The sequence below is a fragment of the Carcharodon carcharias genome, chromosome 14, assembly GCF_017639515.1.
Source record: "Carcharodon carcharias isolate sCarCar2 chromosome 14, sCarCar2.pri, whole genome shotgun sequence".
Lineage (NCBI taxonomy): Eukaryota > Metazoa > Chordata > Chondrichthyes > Lamniformes > Lamnidae > Carcharodon > Carcharodon carcharias.
The window spans coordinates 45753940-45773051 of NC_054480.1; the positions used below are offsets into that span (position 1 = coordinate 45753940).

Here is a 19112-nt window from a genome sequence, read left to right on the forward strand (position 1 = left end):
GGGGGAGAAATGCCCTCAGGCAAGGGAAGAGGCTGCAGGGTGAGGGTTGTACTGGGGAAGGGAGTATCCCAGGGTGTGTGTAGAGGCACATGTTGATCTGTGCAAGTGGTCTCAAAATAATGAGGGCTGAGCAGGCACTCTCCAGGAGATGAGGCTAGATGGAGATGTGAGGGTGTGTGTGAGAGAGTGAGTGGTGATGTTCCTTGAGCTGGTAGTGAGAGAGATGCCAGTGAATGAATGTGTGATGGCCTTGAAAGTGTGAGAGTTTAGAGTGATAAGATGGTTGACTTATCCTGGCGGCATGGATGAGATCATCCATCTGTTTTCTGCACTGGATGGCCAACCTCTTGTGTGCAGCACTGACATTGACCACCTCTGCCACTGCCTCCCAAGCTGGAGTGACTGATAGGCCTCCTGCAGCCAGAGTGGGGCCAAAGGACATCACGGTGGACTTCTACAGCATCCAGAAGGTATCCCAGGGATGTGTCACTGAATCGGGGGGGCTGCACTCTTCTTGGCTTTTGGGGCCATGTCTTTGCTGGAGCAGCAATAGGCTGCAAGCATTGAGAAGTGTGCGTGTGGCTGCAGTGAGAAGCGGTGAGCTAACAGCGTGGCAGGCAAATCAGAAGCCGCCCTGCCAGCAAGATGGTGTGTTTCCTCTGGCTGCATAATTAATGAGGAGGCAATGGGACGATATGGCACGAAAACCCACCATTGTGGCTGGCGGGTAAAACAACTTTTTCCAGCCTGCTACCGCACATTGTGCAAATCTGGGATGATTCTGCCCTGAAAATGAGCTGTGTATGATTTAAAATACAATATGTGATTGCTTTAAACTTAGAACCGCTGATGTTTCTATTTTAAATCCTAAAAATAGACTAAAGTTTCTTACTTGGATAATGATTTAAGTTCAAAAACTGCAGAATTATATGCCATTCATTGCAGTGAACAGGAGAAATTCCATAATTTCTGTGACACTATTAGATTGCCAAGTCATTGATAGAGCCACTTTCAGATGTATATTAGCAGCAAAGTGTCAAGGTCTGAACATGTCCTCTTGAAGATGAGTGACTCTGGTGGTTGTTAAATTGCATATCATTCAATATGGGAACAGTGCTCCTTATTTGACAGAAAGAAACACCACCAAAAAGATACAAGATATTTGACAGGTCTTAGTGATTCACCAAAACATAAACTGACCTCAGTTTTCAGAGTTTACCAGCAAAAGGGCCACTAACTATTGCTTACTAATTCAATGGTTGATTTTTTTTTAGAAGGTTCTGGGCTCATTTTGTTTCTATGAAATTGCAATTTAAAATAAAACACTAATTAAATCAAGGGAAAGGTTAGATTTGGTTGTGTGAAAATTGGCACATTGCTAAGCTTGTGGCATTGGACACCAGACTTCAAACCTGATTGATTTAGCTTTGAGAAGAGCCACAATCCAGAGAAACAAGGAGCAAGAAGGAGCAAGGGAGCTTGGCTGTGTATCAGTTTAACAAATGAGATAAATTACATAAAATATTACATCATAAGGACAAACCAGAAAAGAAGAACACATTGAGAAAAATGCTGTAATGGTGGTGAAAATGGGAGGTAATATAAGTAATCAGAATTATAGAAAATGCCAAGTTTGCTTCTGAGTGGTCTTTCACATTCATCTTGGATGACAATGTGTTGTTCTGTGTTTATAGCTTTAGGGAGCACCAATTAATCTGTACAAAATGAAAGTGTTCACTCATCCCCTCCCTGATGTCAATTTCTCAACGGTTAAGGCCAAAGGGAGTCCCTTTTGTTTGTAACTAATCCTACATGAATATTTAAAAGGGAATTTTACTAATGGCTCAATAGGAAATAACTAGATGATGCGTCCCACAAGTCAGTATCACTGTTTTTCTTTTCCGCCAAATTCAGATTGTTCTCCATAAGGGAAGAGATACTTTCCATCACATACCAGAAAATATTCCAAAATAAAGCAGAACACAAGTCAGCTTCAAAATAATAATGAACATAACAATGCAGCTCATTTTGCAGCACCTACTTTCACAAGAGTTTGAGGCTCTGCACACTACTATGGTGATACCACAGCAGGATATACCAAATAATCCTGTTTGTGCCTGTGAGGTCAAGTTGAAGAAACACCAGGCTCATAATATGTAAACCTATTACACTGGTAAGCTTTAAACCCCTAAGGCACTAACTGTATTCGACTAAATAAATGCAAGTCTTCTTAACCAGAAAATATCCATTTTTTAAACAAGGTCTGACTTATCAGCCTTTTGAAAGCTGCATGCCATTTAAATGAAATTGAAGCACAATCAAATTCAGGGAGAGTAAAATTTAAATTTATATTATTAAGATAAATAAAATGACTGCTTGATTTCAACATTTGAATACCTTTAATTTAAATGAAACATTTCACTGCAATTTTAACACTGAAGTAGCTGTTTTGTCAGCCTATAAAGGTACATTTCAAACAATTAAAAACACATTTGCTTATATTAGCTAATTTATCCTTTTCTCGAACTGCACAAGCTGTTCCCTAAATATAACAAATGGAAAAAAGAAGTCTGCTCTTGGCAAATCTAGACATTGATTTGCCTAATGTGATACCATGATTTATGGCTCTTGGTGAGGTCTGTTTAGGATTTGGATCAGAGTTATAATTAGTCCTTTAGTGTAATTTATTTCTGTACCTGAGGTGGGCAGCATGTGTTTTCATATGGATTATTCACTCAACCTTTCCAACAAAACTAACTAAAAACGGGCAACAATGTTTTAATCACTGCTCAAAATTATGCCAAATCCTTGTGAACTAACATTATTCCAGTTAGTTGATCAGGAAAGGAACTATTTGCAGTCCCAAAGTCATAAAAGGCAGCATCTCTGCAAGAAAATAGGGAGCACAAATATAACACTGGACTAATAACTCAAAAGAGAATTCAGGAGAAACCAATTTACCCAAAACGTGGATAAGATGTGGAAGTCATGATCATAGGGAGTAATTGGGATGTTTTTCATAGATGCATTCAAGGATAAGCTAGATAAGCATATGAGGGAGAAAGCAATAAAAGGATATGTTGATGAGGTTAGACGAAGAGAGGCGGGAGAAGGTTCATGTGGAGCATTAATATCAGTACGGACCTGTTGGGCCAAATGATTTGTTTCTGGGTTTTAAATATTTTCTAGTACAACAGAACAACATAAATTTTCATGCAACAAGGTCAAAATGTTTTTGAAAGTCTGTAAATAATGTGTTAGAAATGTATTGCTTGCAGCAGTATAAAGCAGAAATAATGGACAGGATAGTGAGTTCGGCGAGCAGGAGGCGCAGCACACTCGCCGACGTGTAAAATGACACAGGATGACATTGGGTGGAACTCCCGATGTCACCCCGCGTCACTTCAATTTTCAGGTTGGTGGGGGCTCAGCCGAATCAGCTGTGCACCCACCGGCCTGTCAACGGCCAATTGAGGCCATTTAAAAGGCAATTAGACTAGTTAAAGGACCTGCCCGTCCAACCTTAAGGTTGGCGGGCAGGCCGGGAGCCTTGGTGGGCTTCAGAAAAAGCATGAAACCTCATCCACAGGTGGGATGAGGTTTCATGTAGGTTTTTAAAAATTTAATAAAAGTTTACTTAAAAGTGATGGACATGTCCCAACTCATGTGATAGTATCACATGAGAGGACATGTCAGAGAAATTTCATTTCTTTACACGTACCATTTTAAAATTCGGCGCTGATCTCACTGCGGCAGCACTTAGCCTCAGGGAGATAAGTGCGCTCTTTTGCACGCATGCCCACGTAAAATGGCATCATGCCCCCAATTGGGGGCACCGATCAGAGGCACGTCCGCACACGCCCACGCCCGCTCCTGAACTACCCCCCCCCCACCACCAACGGGGGGAAAACTCTTCCCAATATGTTTCAGAGTGCCATGGAATGTATAAACTGGCTTAGTTTTATTCCCTCCCAAGTACTTCATTGCTTAAGGTCTTCTGTGCCACACATTCAGGTCCAATGGAGAGATAATGGTCTATTTCCAAGTTTTGTCCAAGTTGATCTATAACTGACAGGTGGTTATGTACATTACTGATATTCTTCCAACCAAGATTGAGCTAAAGAACTCAAGTTGGCAATGCCAGCTGTGATCTTGAACCCTATTTGTAGAGTTAAGAGTTATCAGGAGCATCTGATACTTATGTAACTATGATGCAATGTCACATGACTAAGAAACTGAGATCTGGCGGGAAGCAGAAGTACAACCTGCATGGTGTTGAGATGTACATAAACCTGTAAATAAATAAGAATGGTTTTTACAAATAACAGTCTATGGTAGCATTCTTGGGGTAAACAGACAAGTCCTAAAAGAAACCCCACCTAGACCCCAAACACAAGACAAAACACTATTATTCTGTGCTGCCTGGAATAATACATTATTGTGTTAACCTGCACAGATGGAATTTAAAGTTTTTGTGTCGACACTCACTGATCATACAAAGGGCTGCAATATGTAGTTTTGTTGATGAATCATTTCTCTTTTTACCTGGTTTTGAGCCTTCAGCCGCGCTCCCATTGTAGATGTGGTTCACAAACTCTGGTCTGTTGTCATTCATATCAATAACATTGATGTAAAGGTCAATTGGATTTTCCACCTTGTTTCCATTCATGTCAACGGCATGTGCCCTCAGCTGTAAACACAGAAGCCAAGAAATGGTCAAAGCTATTTATGTAACTTATACAGTCCAGCAAATCCCAATAGACCATTTCACACAAGAAGTATCAAAAATCAAGAATCAGTGATGGGTGTTAATATCAATCATAAGCCTCACAAGAAAAGTGAAACCACATTTGGCAACATACTAGTTGGAGGGTTTTTTGATTTTGAAAAATATTCAAAACTTAGACTAATTTTCTATAGAGTAGCACAAACCAAATCTTAAGATAAACAGGGCTGAAAAAGGCCAATCACTCCATCTGAGTTCACCCATCCAGAATTCATCCGTGAAGAAAGGTCACAGAGGGCCTTCATTGCAGCATCCAATTGATTCTTAAATGATTCCAAGGTTTTCACTTCCACTTTTTTATCCATTAGTCTATTCCATGTATTGTTCCCTTTTTGTGGGAGGACGACTTTCATGCTAAAAGTCCTAAATTTATATTTAATAGTTAGAACCTGTCCTATTTGGTGTTCTCAGAATAATCTACTGGAACTGATTAATACCTTCAGGTATTTTTTAATGAGACAAATCTGCAGGTAAGGTTCCCTTATTCGAGGTCTGAATTGAAACCACGGATTCTCTTAGGAACGTTCTAAATGATGTTATAGATACCCTTGGGATCTAGTATCCATAACTCTATTCTGTCTGGATTGACTATGTTGGGTATTGGCCAGATAGTATTCTGAAATGAAGTAAACAGAATGACTTACATGCTGAATAACAATAATATAGGACAGATAATTGATAATATGGTAAGAACAGGTTGAACATGGCCACTTTATAAAAGTGTTAACTGCACCATTCTGCCTTATTGTATTCCTCTGAATTCCTTCTTGTTCTCCAGTTCTTTGAGCGCAAAAGGGATTTCCAGAATAAGGCACATTGTAATACAGTGGAATTGTTTAAGAAGTCTTCTAAGTTGTCTGAAAGATGCCAAAATACTAATGAAGAGATGCAACAGGCAGAAAACATGCAAAATAATGAAAATCAGCATGACGTATTTAGAACAGAGGGATCAGGGATGGGTTTAACTGTGGCTTAACTTTTGAGATCTGGAACGATAAATGCATATGTCTTTTGCAAAACGTGAGAAAATTGTGGCTCCTTCAATTGCTTATTCTTGGCATCCTTAATGAGGTTTTGCTCAACAGAGTTACCAGTCTCCAAAGATGCTCAATAACAAAATATCAGCTGTGTAGTGCTGAAACATTGGCCATGAATTTCCTCAGAGCTGTACTGTCTCTGGTTCACTGCCTTAGCTGCAAAAATTGTGACGGAAGCCTTACCTGTACATGTAAATGGAGTTTCCATCATACTCCAGTGAAGCAACAGTGGCAGTGCCATAACAATGCTGAGGAAACTCATGGTCAACTCCTAATCCTGGGAATTCACGAGGCTCGATGTGGATAAGTGGAGTGCTTTTTCCCTGAAGAGAATGTAGTTAGTTGACCATGTGGCTGTATGGACCAATTGCCACACAGCAGGTAACTGGAAGTTTAAAGCTGGAGGTGATTGAAGAAGCACATATGGTGTTAGTGCTCTATTCTTAGTTCCAATAAACGACCAGTCTTTGTTCAGTTAATTGGTCTCTCTGCCTACATTGTTTCAAGAACCAACTAATGTGCTAATTTCAAGGGTACAGATAACGTTTGCCGGACAAAGCAACAAAGCCAAAAACATAAAACTGGCGACGAGGAAAAACCGGACCAATTGAGGGCAATCAAGCAAGCTGCAATAAGACAGCTACGTTACTTTGCCACTGCCTTGAAAGCTGTTCGAAAGTGCAGTCTCCTTAGTCATCAAGTATGCTGTGGTTTGGGCATCTTGAACCATTTGACCCCGTTTCTGATGACTGGTCTCATTATGTCGAACATCTAGTGTTCCTCTTTACCGCCAACAACATCGCAGGAGAGAACAAGAAGAGGGTGATTTTTTTTGTCCACGCACGAGAGCAAAATGTATGGGCTGATCCGCAGCCTCACATCACCAAACACCCCCGATGCGAAGATTTTCGATGAGTTAGTAAATATTGTAAAAAAAAAACACCTGAAGCCAAAGCCCTGTCACTATGCAGCGTTTTAAATTCAATTCGACAAATAGGCTTACAGGATAGACTATCGCTGGCTATGTAGCTGCTTTAAAGGAATTAATGGAACATTTTGAGTTCAGAACTTCAATTAATGACACGTTGAGAGACTGACTGATATGTGGAATCGGGGGCAATGCTATTCAAAAGCGAATGCTATCTGAAACTAATCTAGGCAACAATAAAGCACTAGAATTGGCGACAGCCATAGTAAATGATGTTAGATACTTGGAGGTAATAAAAGATACACAGAATGGCACCGTCCATCTTGTAGGTAGGGAAACGCCGGTAACAAAAGGCTCAAAAACGTCAGACTCCACAGAAAGGTGGGGAACGCCCACTATGTACCGACCATTGAAGAACAGTACTACAGTGAAAACCCACGACATTAATGACAGAAATGCATCCAGGAAAACTGCAGTTGATCGACAGTTCAGAAATATCAATTGTTTTTTCTGCCACCGCAATGGTCACATAATGCAGCACTGTCAAGATAGGCTGAGACAACATTTTAAAAACAAGGGTAGAAATTGCGAAACCTGTCTCGTGAAGAACCAGAGGAAGCAGAATCTGACATCTATTCATTATACAACCTGAAAGTGGGTACAACTGAGCCAATCCAGGCAGTCATTAAAGTCAATGAACAGCTCATCAAGATGGAGGTCGATACTGGGGCATCAATGTCTGTCATAGGAGAACATACATTCAGACACTTGAATAAAGGAGTACATCCTTTAAGTTTGGAAGAATCGGACACTAAATTAAAAACATATACAGGCAAAGAAATAAGAGTGAAAGGGATATGTCAAACCTGGTGCAGTATGGGAATCAGTCTGCAAATTTACCCCTTATAGTAGTAGTTGGGGCGGGCGCCAGTTTAATTGGTCGCAACTGGCTCAAAAAGATTAAATTGCAATGGAACGAGAAACTTACAGAAATTGTTACCAAAGTACACTTCCATTTTCAGTGATGAGCTAGGAAGGATTCGTGAGCTACAAGCTAAAACCCACGTAGACCCTAATGCAACCCCCAGATTTATCAGAGCCAGACCAGTCCCTTATGCTTTATGGGACAAGGTTGAGACCAAGATAAACAGGCTGGGGAAAGTTGGGTATCTTACAACCGGTGCAATTTTCCGAGTGGGCAGTACCATAGTACCCACGCTGAAGCCAGACCAAAGTGTTCGCTTATGCGGTGACTATAAGTTAACTGTAAACAGAGTGGCCAAACTTGATAGACACCTGATACCGAAGATTGACGAATTATATTCAAAATTGGCAGGGGGCACCAAATATTCAAAACTCGACATGAGCCACGTCTACCAGCGGATAGAGTTGGAAGAAGGTGCTAGGGAATTTGTGACCATCACATCTGCTCACATCCAGAGGTGGGTACTGATACTGGCTGCTTACAAATCCATTTTTATTCACTGATCAGGAAGCCAGATCGCACATGCTGAAGCACTGAGCCACCTCCCTCTCCCAGATAACAACGTGAAGGTTCCAATACCACAGGAATTTGTCTTAGTGCAAAATCTTTTGGAGTCATGCCACCGCCCCCCCCAAACCCCCATCCAGGCCAAACAAATTTGTCAGTGGACAAGCCGAGATCCACTTTATTTCACGTCCGGGAGCAGGGCTTGAATGAATAGTCAGGCGAGCCAAAGTCTGATGACATGAAGCCTTATTTCAATCGCAGATATGAGCTCACCTGCCAGGATGGCATATTGCTCTGGGGAGCAAGGGTTATCCAGCCCCCGAGAGGGTGAAGGCCATTACTAGCCAAATTACATAGTGCTCACCCTGTCATTAGTAGGACAAAGATGCTCGCGTGCAGCTTCTTGTGGTGGCCAGAGATGGAAGCAGACATCGAAACCCTAGTCAAAGGTTGCCTTCAATGCCAGCGGGTACAAAAGCTCCCCCCCTTAGCTCCATTGCACCCCTGCTGAATGGCCGGGGCAGCCATGGGTGCGCTTCCAGGTCGATTATGTGAGGCCCTTTTTTTTTAAATTCATTCACAGGATGTGGTCTTTGCTGGCTGGACCAGCATTTATTGCATATCCCTAGTTGCCCTTGAGAAGGTGGTGGTGAGCTGCCTTCTTGAACCGCTGCAGTCCATGTGGTGTTGGTACACCCACAGTGCTATTAGGAAGGGCACAATGTTCCTTTTACTAATAGACGCCCATTTCAAGTGGGTGCATGTCTACGAAGTCCGGTCACCCATGTCTGCTGCCACCATAGATTGTGACAGAGTTTTGCAGTGCACAGGTTACCAGAGATGCTTGTGTCAGACAATGGGACTGCATTTACCAGCGGGGAGTTCCACAGGTTTGCAAACCCTAACGTAATAACTCATATTAAAACCTCGCCTTACCACCCCGCCTCTAAAGCCTTGGCTGAGCAGGCAGTCCAAACCTTTAAGACCGGGATGAAAAAGCTGGATGTGGATTCCATCAGCACCAGATTGTTACGGTTCCTGTTCACATATGGGACAACGCCACACACGACCACTGGTATTGCCCCTGCTGAAATACTAATGAAGAGATGTCTCTGCACCAGTCTAACACTTATCAGGCCAAATTTAGAGGGAAGGTTGGAGGGGAGCCAAGAGGTCCAGGTGGCCAGACATGATGGCCATAATTATTAAAGAAATTTCACGGTGGGAGACACAGTTCTTGCGAAGAACTTTGGAGATCAGCCCAATTGGCTATTAGGCGAAGTGAGTGCCATGACAGGACCTCTCTCCTATAATGTGTTGGTAAATGGCCGAATAATTAGGCGACACGTGGATCATCTCCAGAGAAGAGAGACAGTCTCACAAGAAGGGATGCCGTCATCATTTGTGTTTGAGTGGAAGAAGTGCCACATGATTTGGAAATACCTGTGGGGGCTGCTAGACCCAACAAACTTGCCCACTTCCACTGAAGAGCCTGGTGGGCAGTTGACCCGAGAAGGGGGTCTCTGAAAAACCAGCCGAGGCCGTTGAGCTATGAAGCTTGACACGTCTGAGGAAGTCTCTTGAGAGACTTGTCTTATAAATAGTTATTCATGTAAATAATTGAGATGTTGTGATGCTCGTCAATTGTACTTTCAAGTGAAGCGGTGGGGGGGATGCAGGGAAAATGTGGTAAAGTGGAGCACTGTGTACCTTTAATAAAATGTAGCGAGTTGACCATGTAACTGTATTGACCAAGTACTACACAGCAAGGGCTTCTTGGATAACTGGAAGTCTAGAGCTGGAGGTGATCGAAGTGTTAGTGGTGTTAATATGTTAGTGTTCTGTTCTTATTACCAATAAACCACCAGTGTTTGTTTAATCGGTCTCTCTGCCTATATTGTTTCAAGCACCAACTAATGTGTTAATATCAAGCTAGGTTCGTCGGACTAAGCAAACCGAATAACCAAAAACATAAAACTAGGCGTGCATGAGCAAGTAGCAGACTTTCCTTCCTAAAGTTTCCCTCTCCAGTTTCCAGGAGAATTTTTTTCAATCTGTAGTTTCTTCAGAACAGCTCCTGTTCCACTGCTATCACTTTACTGGTGGTGCAGCATAAATATCATTTCCGTATGAACAGCAAAGGAAATTTCAGACCTCAATTTTTCTTAAAAAAATGGAACAAATATATGCTCTATAATTACCGCCCCATAGTCCAAGTACATGCACCAACTATGACAGACACAGAGAGAAAATGTTCTGTGAGTCCTCAGCCAGAGTTGCTCTGGCAACTAAGATGGGTGGGTAGATGGACTAGGAATGTAAGTTGCAAATCAATTTCTGCTTTCTCCCCATGGGCATGTATGCACCCTTCATTTGCATCATCTCACAGTAATCAGTGTCTGAACAGTCTGGGGAATTAAATCTAGAATATATCCATTATTAGAACATACTTAGTCACAGGTTCCTATTTCCTAACAATAATGCAAAAGGACACCAACATGTACCAAGGCCGGGATTTTCCGGCCCTGCTGTGGGTGAGGCAGCGCCCCAGCCAGAATTCCATTGACTTGCAGCGGGACCAGAAGATCCCGGCGGTTGGTGGGTGCAGAAAATCCCGCCCCTTGTGTTACACTTTGTACCTTTATTTTACAGCAAGACGATTTTAAGGGGAGTCCAGGATCATGCAAGGAGCCCAACTTAGCAGGTGCTACATTTTAGTCTCTTAATGCTCCACGTCATAGGACTCCCTGCGTATTTTCTGCCTATCTCAGCTATGCCATGTGGCATTAAGCAGAAAATGTACTCCCCTGCTGGGAAGGGGGGGAGGGGTGCAATAAACCAAGGTCAGGCCATGTAGCAGCAATGTTGCAAACCTTCTGACATCCTGATCAACATTCATCTAGCAGTGGCCTGCTCATTGGGCAATGGTGCAGTGTGACCTTGAACTGGAACCAAGTAAAATATTTTAAGAGAAAAATATATATTCATTGAACAAACACTACATCAAACTGTGAAATTCTCATTGAGCTTCCCTAACTTATTTAGAGGACAAGTCTGCTTACACATGACTAGTTCCCATGAACCCTTCTTCATAAGAAATGTAGAGTCTGATGACAGAAGGTCTCATAACTTTAAGTTATTGAAGTGACATGTCAGTATTTATTGATGTACAGACAGTTCCTTGAGTGTCCAGTTTGAAATATAGCAGCCTGAGAGGAGAGAAAGTTGTACATTGAGTTTGCTGAAAACCTAATAAAGCATTAAGTTACTGAGGTGACAAATTAACTATTCAGGGATGGACAGCAATACAGAGTGTTGTATGTGACGGCATGAAAGTTGATATAAGGATGAGTCTGCAGGTTTAGTTGGTTAGTCAAGCTGTTCATCCTCGTTCATAACCTACTGAACAATGGTAAATTTATTACTGCATTTTGACAGAAGAACTTATATTTACATATATTCATTGTGCACTGCTGCTGTTGGAGATGGCAATCTAAAATGGCAGCCTCATTATTGTTGTCTGTTACACTGTGGTTAATGTTTTTAAATGTACAAAAAACACAACAACGGCATTAACAAATTCAGTATTCATTGCCTCTGATGTTGCTTCCAATTGGTAATGAACTAGTGTGCTTTCAATTTATGAACATCTATCAGAAGTCAAGAAATTTATATTCAGGAAGACATCATGATAAATCTAAACTCTCCCATCTTCTGTATGATATATTATTGGTAAATAATTTTAGTGGTGGTGTCCATAAGTAAAATGTTCATGATCTTATTCCCAGTTTAGATGAAAGAAATTGACTCTCAAACTAGTGATGCACAGTATTGTCTGAACACTCCCTTTACTTAGGATTTTCAGCTCAATCATTCCCACTATCAGTCTCCATTTGATAAGGCAAAGTGTTACTTTAATTACAATTGAATTGCAACAAATATGTAAATGTATGTAAATCAATTCTTAAAATGCTTCCTTTTCTATATCATTTCCTCACAGAAGCAACTAACTTCATTAAGTTTTTCCACTTGTGCACACATTTCTGTAGATTAGTATTTTCACAGTCCAAACACATTTTCCATTGTTACTCGGGTGAGAAAAGATTAAACACACCTACTAGTTTGTGTTCCAATATCAAACTATTGGCAAAAGACATTAGAACACAGGCTGAACTGTGAGGCCATTAGTAAAGGAGCAGATTTTCCAAAGGCTAAAAGAACTCAAGATATCGGAGGCTGGAATTTCTTTTTTATTGCTGTGGTACAATGTACAAAAGGGAATCAGGCAGATAGGAACAAATGCCAGAGGCAGTACATTACATTTAAATACATTTAAAGTTTCCTTAAGTTTAACTAAATGGAAGGAAACCTGTGCAAATTTAGAAGCAGGGAGTTCAATCCTCCCTGTATGATGACCATCTCAGCAGTGTAAGAAAATCAGGATATTGCTTTTGCACTCAGTCCCACCTGCCCGGGTGTTTCAAAGGAATGAAAACTGACAAATATATCCTTTCCCATCTTTTGAATTTTTTGTCTTTTTAATGAAAACATCTTTTTCTAATCTTATTTTTACTTACCTCCTCCATCCAATACCCATTTTGGATGAGGAAGCAGCTTTTATTTTGTAATTGCTCATTTGACTGAATAAACACCTTTACTAAGATGCCAGGTTCCAAGTATATGGCAAGCATGTAAAAATTGATGTAGTTGTATCCTGGACACGATCAGCTCAATCTCTGATGTGTAAAACGGTGTCAAAGAGGGAGAGTCACAGCTCGATGAACATGTTCACTGTCTGCCCCCTGAAGACATGCCCAGGCCAGTAAACTCATTCACAGCATTCTCAGAGCCTAAAGTGCTTTTTATTTTGCAATTTTCTTTATGTGGCTCTATTTTCGTCCCTTAAGAACTTTGAAAGGAAATGTGAATTTTTTTTCCGTGAAGCTAAACATTAGGTAACCATCTTGGTTAAATGTTTTCCCACATCTTAATGTGAAAATGTAATTTTTTTATTATTCAATAGCTTCCTAGTGACTTGATCCCATCAATGCACCAGATTGTGTGTTTGCAAACCAAAAGCATAACATTTAATGGGGTGCCTCATTTAATTAACATTTGCCACTCACAAATTGGGGATTAACCTGGTCCTGGAATATAAATTTTCCTCTGTTCCCCATTGTATGTGATCAGTTTTTATCAACATCTGTAATTTGTAGATTTGTGGTAAGCAATTTGACTGGTTTCCAAATTGGGCACCCAGTCAATGAGGGGATTGCTTCCTGCACAGGTCCATGTTGGGTTAATTTGGCATCAGGCCCCATTTGCAAGGAAACAGTCCAGCTGTGGACACCAATCCTGATGCCACATCCCAATCAGGGCCTGGTGAATTTTGGAAATATGGACTTGGCCGCTAGATAGGTTGCGCGGGTGGGGGGGGGGCAAAGTTTCTGTGAAGAGGTTGGAGGAAAAGTCAGGGTGGGTACAAGCACAGGCCAGCAACAGTATTTGTGGAACCAGTTTTGTGACCATTTCTGAAGTTGCCTCCAATGGCCCCTTTAAGGATCAGTGGTTAGGCTGTTCAGGACTCGTATAACTAGACTTAGCTTGAACAGCAACTTTTCACCCATCTCTGTTTGAATTTTTCAATAGGATCCTACAACTGATATCTGGATCTAGAAGTGCACATGTAACATGTTGGACGCTAGTTTCAGGCAGGCATGCATAATATCCAAAAGGCATCTGCTTCCAATATGGTAACAAACACACTTGCAGGGCACATTAACTGTGGAAGTTACTGCCCAAAATTTGACCCTGTCATTCATTTTAAACCAAAATAAGCAAATCAAGTTGAATTTCTCCATCTTTAAGGTTTTTTTTGCATTGCTCTTTCCACTCCATTCAACTTAGTATGTGCCTTCTAATTAGAAGACACAAGAAATGTAAAGATATTAATGCAAAAATCATTCTCGTTCTCTAAATATCACACCATAGTCCCAATTTTGCAAGAAAAGCAAGAATGTTTTTTTTTAATTCATTCATGGGATGTGGGTGTTGCTGGCTAGGTCAGTATTTAATGCCCATCCCTAATTGCCCTTATAAAGATGGTGGTAAGCTGCCTTCTTGAAATGTTGCAGTCCATGTAGTGTTGGTACACCTACTGTGCTGTTAGCAGGGGAGTTCCAGGATTTTGACCCTCTGACAGTGAAGGAACGGCGATATTTTTCCAAGTCAGGATGACGAGTGGCTTGGAAGGGAATGGTATTTCTATGTGTCTGCTGCCCTTGTCCTTCTAGATGGTAGTGCTCATGGATTTGGAAGATGCTGCCTAAAGAGCCTTGGTGAGCTTCTGCAGTGCATCCTGGAGATGGTACACACTGCTGCTACTGTGCATTGGTGGTGGAGGGAGTGAATGTTTGTGGATGGGGTGCCAATCAAGCAGGTTGCTTTGTCCTGGATGGCGTCAAGCTTCTTGAGTGTTGTTGGAACTGCACTCATCCAGGCAAGTGGAGAGTATTCCATCACACTCCTGACTTGTGCCTTGTAGATGGTGGACAGGCTTTGGGGGGTCAGGAGCTGAGTTACTTGCCACTGCATTCCTAATCTCTGATCTGCTCTTGTAGACACAGTATTTATATGGCCAGTCCAGTTCAGTTTCAGGTCAATGGTAATTTCCAGGATTTTGACAGGGGAGATTCAGCGATGGTAATGCCATTGAATGTCAAGGGGTGATGGTTAGATTCTTTCTTTCTGGAGATGGTCATTGCCTGGCAGGTGCGGCGTGAATGTTACTTGCCACTTGTCCAGGTCTTGCTGCATTTGAACATGGACTGCTTCAGTATCTGAGGAACCATGGATGGTGCTGAACATTGTGTAATCATCAGTGAACATCCCGCTTCTGACCTTAAGATAGTGGGAGGGTCACTGATGCAGCAGCTGAAGGTGATTGGGCCTAGAACACTACTCTGAGGAACTCCTTCAGTGATGTCCTGGGACTGAGATGATTGACCTCCAACAACTACAACCATCTTCCTTTGTGCTAGGTATGACTCCAGCCTGCAGAGAGTTTTCCCCCGATTCCCACAAACTTCAGTTCTGCTCGAGGTCCTTGATGCCACACTCGGTCAAATGCTGCCTTGATGTCAAGGGCAGCCACTCTCACCTCACCTCTGGAGTTCAGGTCTTTTGTCCATGTTTGAACCAAGGCTGTAATGAGGTCAGGAGCTGAGTGGCCCTGGCGGAACACAAACTGTGCGTCAATGAACAGGTTGTTGCTGAGCAAGTGCCACTTGATAGCACTGTTGATGACCCCTTCCATCATTTTACTGATGATGGAGAGGAGACTGATGGGGCAGTAATTGACTGGGTTGGATTGGTCCTCCTTTTTGTGTACAGGACATACCTGGGCAATTTTCCGCATTACCAGGAAGATGCCAGTGTTATAGCTTCTTGGAACAACTTGGCTAGGCGCAGCAAGTTCTGGGGCACAAATCTTCAGTACTATTCCCAGAATGTGGTCAAGGCCCATAGCCGTAGCAGTATCCAGCACCTTCAGCCATTTCTTGATATCACATGAAGTGAATTGAATTGGCTGAAGTCTGGCATCTGAGATGCTGGGGACCTCCAGAGGTGGCCAAGATGGATCATCCACTCGGCACTTTTGGCTGAACATTGTTGAGAATGCTTCAGCCTTAACTTTTGCACTGATGTGCTGGGCTCCACCGTCACTGAGGATGGGGATATTTGTGGAGCCTCCTCCTCCGTGAGTTGTTTGTCCATGACTGGGTATGGCAGGACTGCAGAGCTTAGATCTGATCTGTTGGTTGTGGAATTGCTTTGTTCTCTCTATCACTTGCTGATTATGCTGTTTGACATGCAAGTAGTCCTGTGTTATAGCTTCACCAGGTTGACACCTCATTTTTAGGTATGCCTGATGCTGCTTCTGGCACGCCCTCCTGCACTCTTCATTGAACCAAGGTTGATCCCCTGGCTTGGTGGTAATGGTAGAGTGGGGGATCTGCCGAGCTATGAAGTTACAGATTGTGACTGAGTATAATTCTGCTGCTGCTGATGGCCCACAGCACCTCATGGTTGCCTAGTTTTGAGTTGCTAGATCTATTCAAAATCTATCCCATTTAGCATGGTGGTAGTGCCACACAAAACGATGGGAGGCTATCCTCAACGTGAAGACGGGACTTCACCTCCACAAGGACTGTGCGGTGGTCACTCCCACCAGTACTTGTCATGTACAGATGCATCTGCGGCAGGCAGGTTAGTGAGGATGAGGTCAAGTATGTTTTTCCCTCTTGTTGGTTCGCTCACCATCTGTCGCAGACCCAGTCTCGCAGCTATGTCCTTTAGGACTCGGCCAGCTCAGTCAGTCGTGGTGCTACCGAGCCTCTCTTGGTGATGGACATTGAAGTCCTCCGCCCAGAGTACATTCTGCACCCTTGTCACCCCCAGTGATTCCTCCAAGTGATGTTCAACATGGAGGAGCACTGATTCATCAGCTGAGGCGGAGGGGGGGGTGGGGGGGGGGCTGCGGGGGTTGCTGCAGTACATGGTAATCAGCAGGAAGTTTCCTTGCCCATGTTTGACCTGATGCCTTGAGACTTCATGGGTTCCAGACTTAATATTGCGGACTCCCAGGGCAACTCCCTCCCGACTACACACTGTGCCGCCACCTCTGCTGGGTCTGTCCTGCAGATGGGAGACAGGACATACCCAGGGATGGTGATGGTGGGTGTGTGGGGCATTTTAAGGTATGTTTCTGTGAGTATGACTATGTCAGGCTGTTGCTTGACTAGTCTGTGAGACAGCTCTCCCAATTTTGGCACAAGCCCACATGTTAGCAAGGAGGATTTTGCAGAGTCGACAGGGCTGAGTTTGCCTTGTTGTTTTTGGTGCCCAGGTCGATGCTGTGTGGTCTGTCTGGTTCCATTCTTTTTAGACTTTTTAGTGGATTGATACAACTGAGTGGCTTGCTTGGCCATTTCAGAAGGCAGTTGAGTCAACCACATTGATTTTGGGTCTGGAGTCACATGTAGGCCAGACCAGGTAAGGATGGCAGATTTCCTTCCCTGAAGGACATTAGTGAACCAGATGGGTTTTTACAACAATTGACAATGGTTTCATGGTCATCATTAGATTTTTAATTCCATAGTGGGATTTGAACCCAAGAGCACCACCCTGGGTCTCTGGATTACTAGTCCAACAGCAATGCCACTATGACAATGCCTTCTCAATGTGTTGTGCAGCCCTTTCCGCCTGTCCTGATTTCTGCATCCCTGATGGTAACTGGAGTAGGTTGCTTGCATACAAAAATATTTCCCCGAGAGTTTAGCCTGTAACAAGCTTTATTAGAAATCAGATAACCTGGTGGAGCAGAAGCGGGTCAAGGCATGTAGCTCAACATTAAAGAGCAAAGTGTGGCGGTGGCCAAAAGGTGGATTAATTATGCACATGTGCATTGTACAAATATGTGAGATACACTGCTCCTTTTATTTCTGAGGAATTGTAAGTGATAAACCATGTGCATTAAAGAAGTGTGGCCTTACTTGGGAGTTATAATTAGCCTAAGTGGAGTGGAAGCTACACCGAGGGACCTGTCAATTGTGTCACTGCTGTCGTTCTAGTCCTTCCTGCTTGACTGCATATGAAGAAGTTGTTTGCCAACACCAGAGCCAAGGCAAAGGTGCATGAGCTGCTCATTTTTTGCACTCATTTTTTTCTGGTGTCCATAACCTCTGTTTCAAGTGTTAGTTGGGAACTACCTCACCCTCTGGGAGGTACCATGTGAAGCTCTGTACACAATCATTATCCTTTTGCACACATTCTTTATTATGCCAAAGCTGCATGGCAAACATTCCTTGAATTGCATAGAAATTACAAGATGGAATCAGGCCATTTGGCCAAATCAGTCCATACTGGTGTTTATCCCCCTCATAAGCAACAGCTCTAATCCCTGCCTACCCTTCCAAATCCCTTTATTCCCCTTTCCTTCTACCATCTAACAGATTCTCAAATATTGCTAACTCTAGTAGTGCATTCCACAGTCTCACAACACCATGTAAAAAAAGCTTATTTTGCTCTTTGTCCTAAATCCCTGACATTTAATCGTATATCTATGCCTTCTTGTTCTAATTCTATCAGTCACTTGAAACAATCTGTTTTTATCTACCCTTGCCCATTCCTTTCTCATTTTAAACACCACTATCAAACCACTCTGTAACCTTCTCTGTTTTGATGAATACAGCCAAAATTTTCCAAGTCTTTCTTTTATTATTGCTTTCCATACCAGGCAGTAAGTTATTGGTACCTGCTCTATCCCACAATGTAGATCCGAACGCAAGGAGTCCAAAAATGAACACAATACTCCAGCTGTGGCCTTACTAAGATTTCATCTAGGTTCACCATTAAATCTCAATTTTTGCATTCTATAATCTCTCACCATAAAATCTAGTATTCCATGGGCAGGGTTTTGCCCCCGTCGGGCAGGCACGGCGGGCGGGCCCAGGAATGGCCGCAAGACTGACTGCCACCGACGATTGTGCTTCGACCGTGATTTCACACTAGGCTGACCAAATAACGGCCAGCCAGCATGAAAGACGTGCTAAGAGCAGGAGGAGCGAAGCGCGGAAGTGTGCGCATGCATGGGGGAGTGCTCACTGACAGCTCCCTTAAGGCACAGAGCTGCCTCAGGTAGCTGAAGGGGTTTAAAATGAAAAATAAACTTTTTACATATGATATAAAACATGTCCCCACACGTGACTCAGTCACATTAAGAGGGACATGTAAAAAATGATTTAAAAATTTTATTGTTTTTTTTTAGCTACCGTTGGAAACCTCATTCTGCCCGTGGATGAGGTTTTG

General features: G+C 42.7%; 1 protein-coding gene across 1 annotated transcript in view; it reads right to left on the minus strand.

The window, feature by feature from the left end:
* Positions 1-19112, minus strand: part of LOC121287484 (cadherin-4-like) — a 729269-nt gene that overhangs the window by 115335 nt on the left and 594822 nt on the right. The window contains exon 6 of the mRNA XM_041205414.1: positions 4546-4690. Within this exon, the coding sequence (XP_041061348.1) occupies positions 4546-4690 (145 nt within the window). The remainder of the gene's footprint in view (positions 1-4545; positions 4691-19112) is intronic.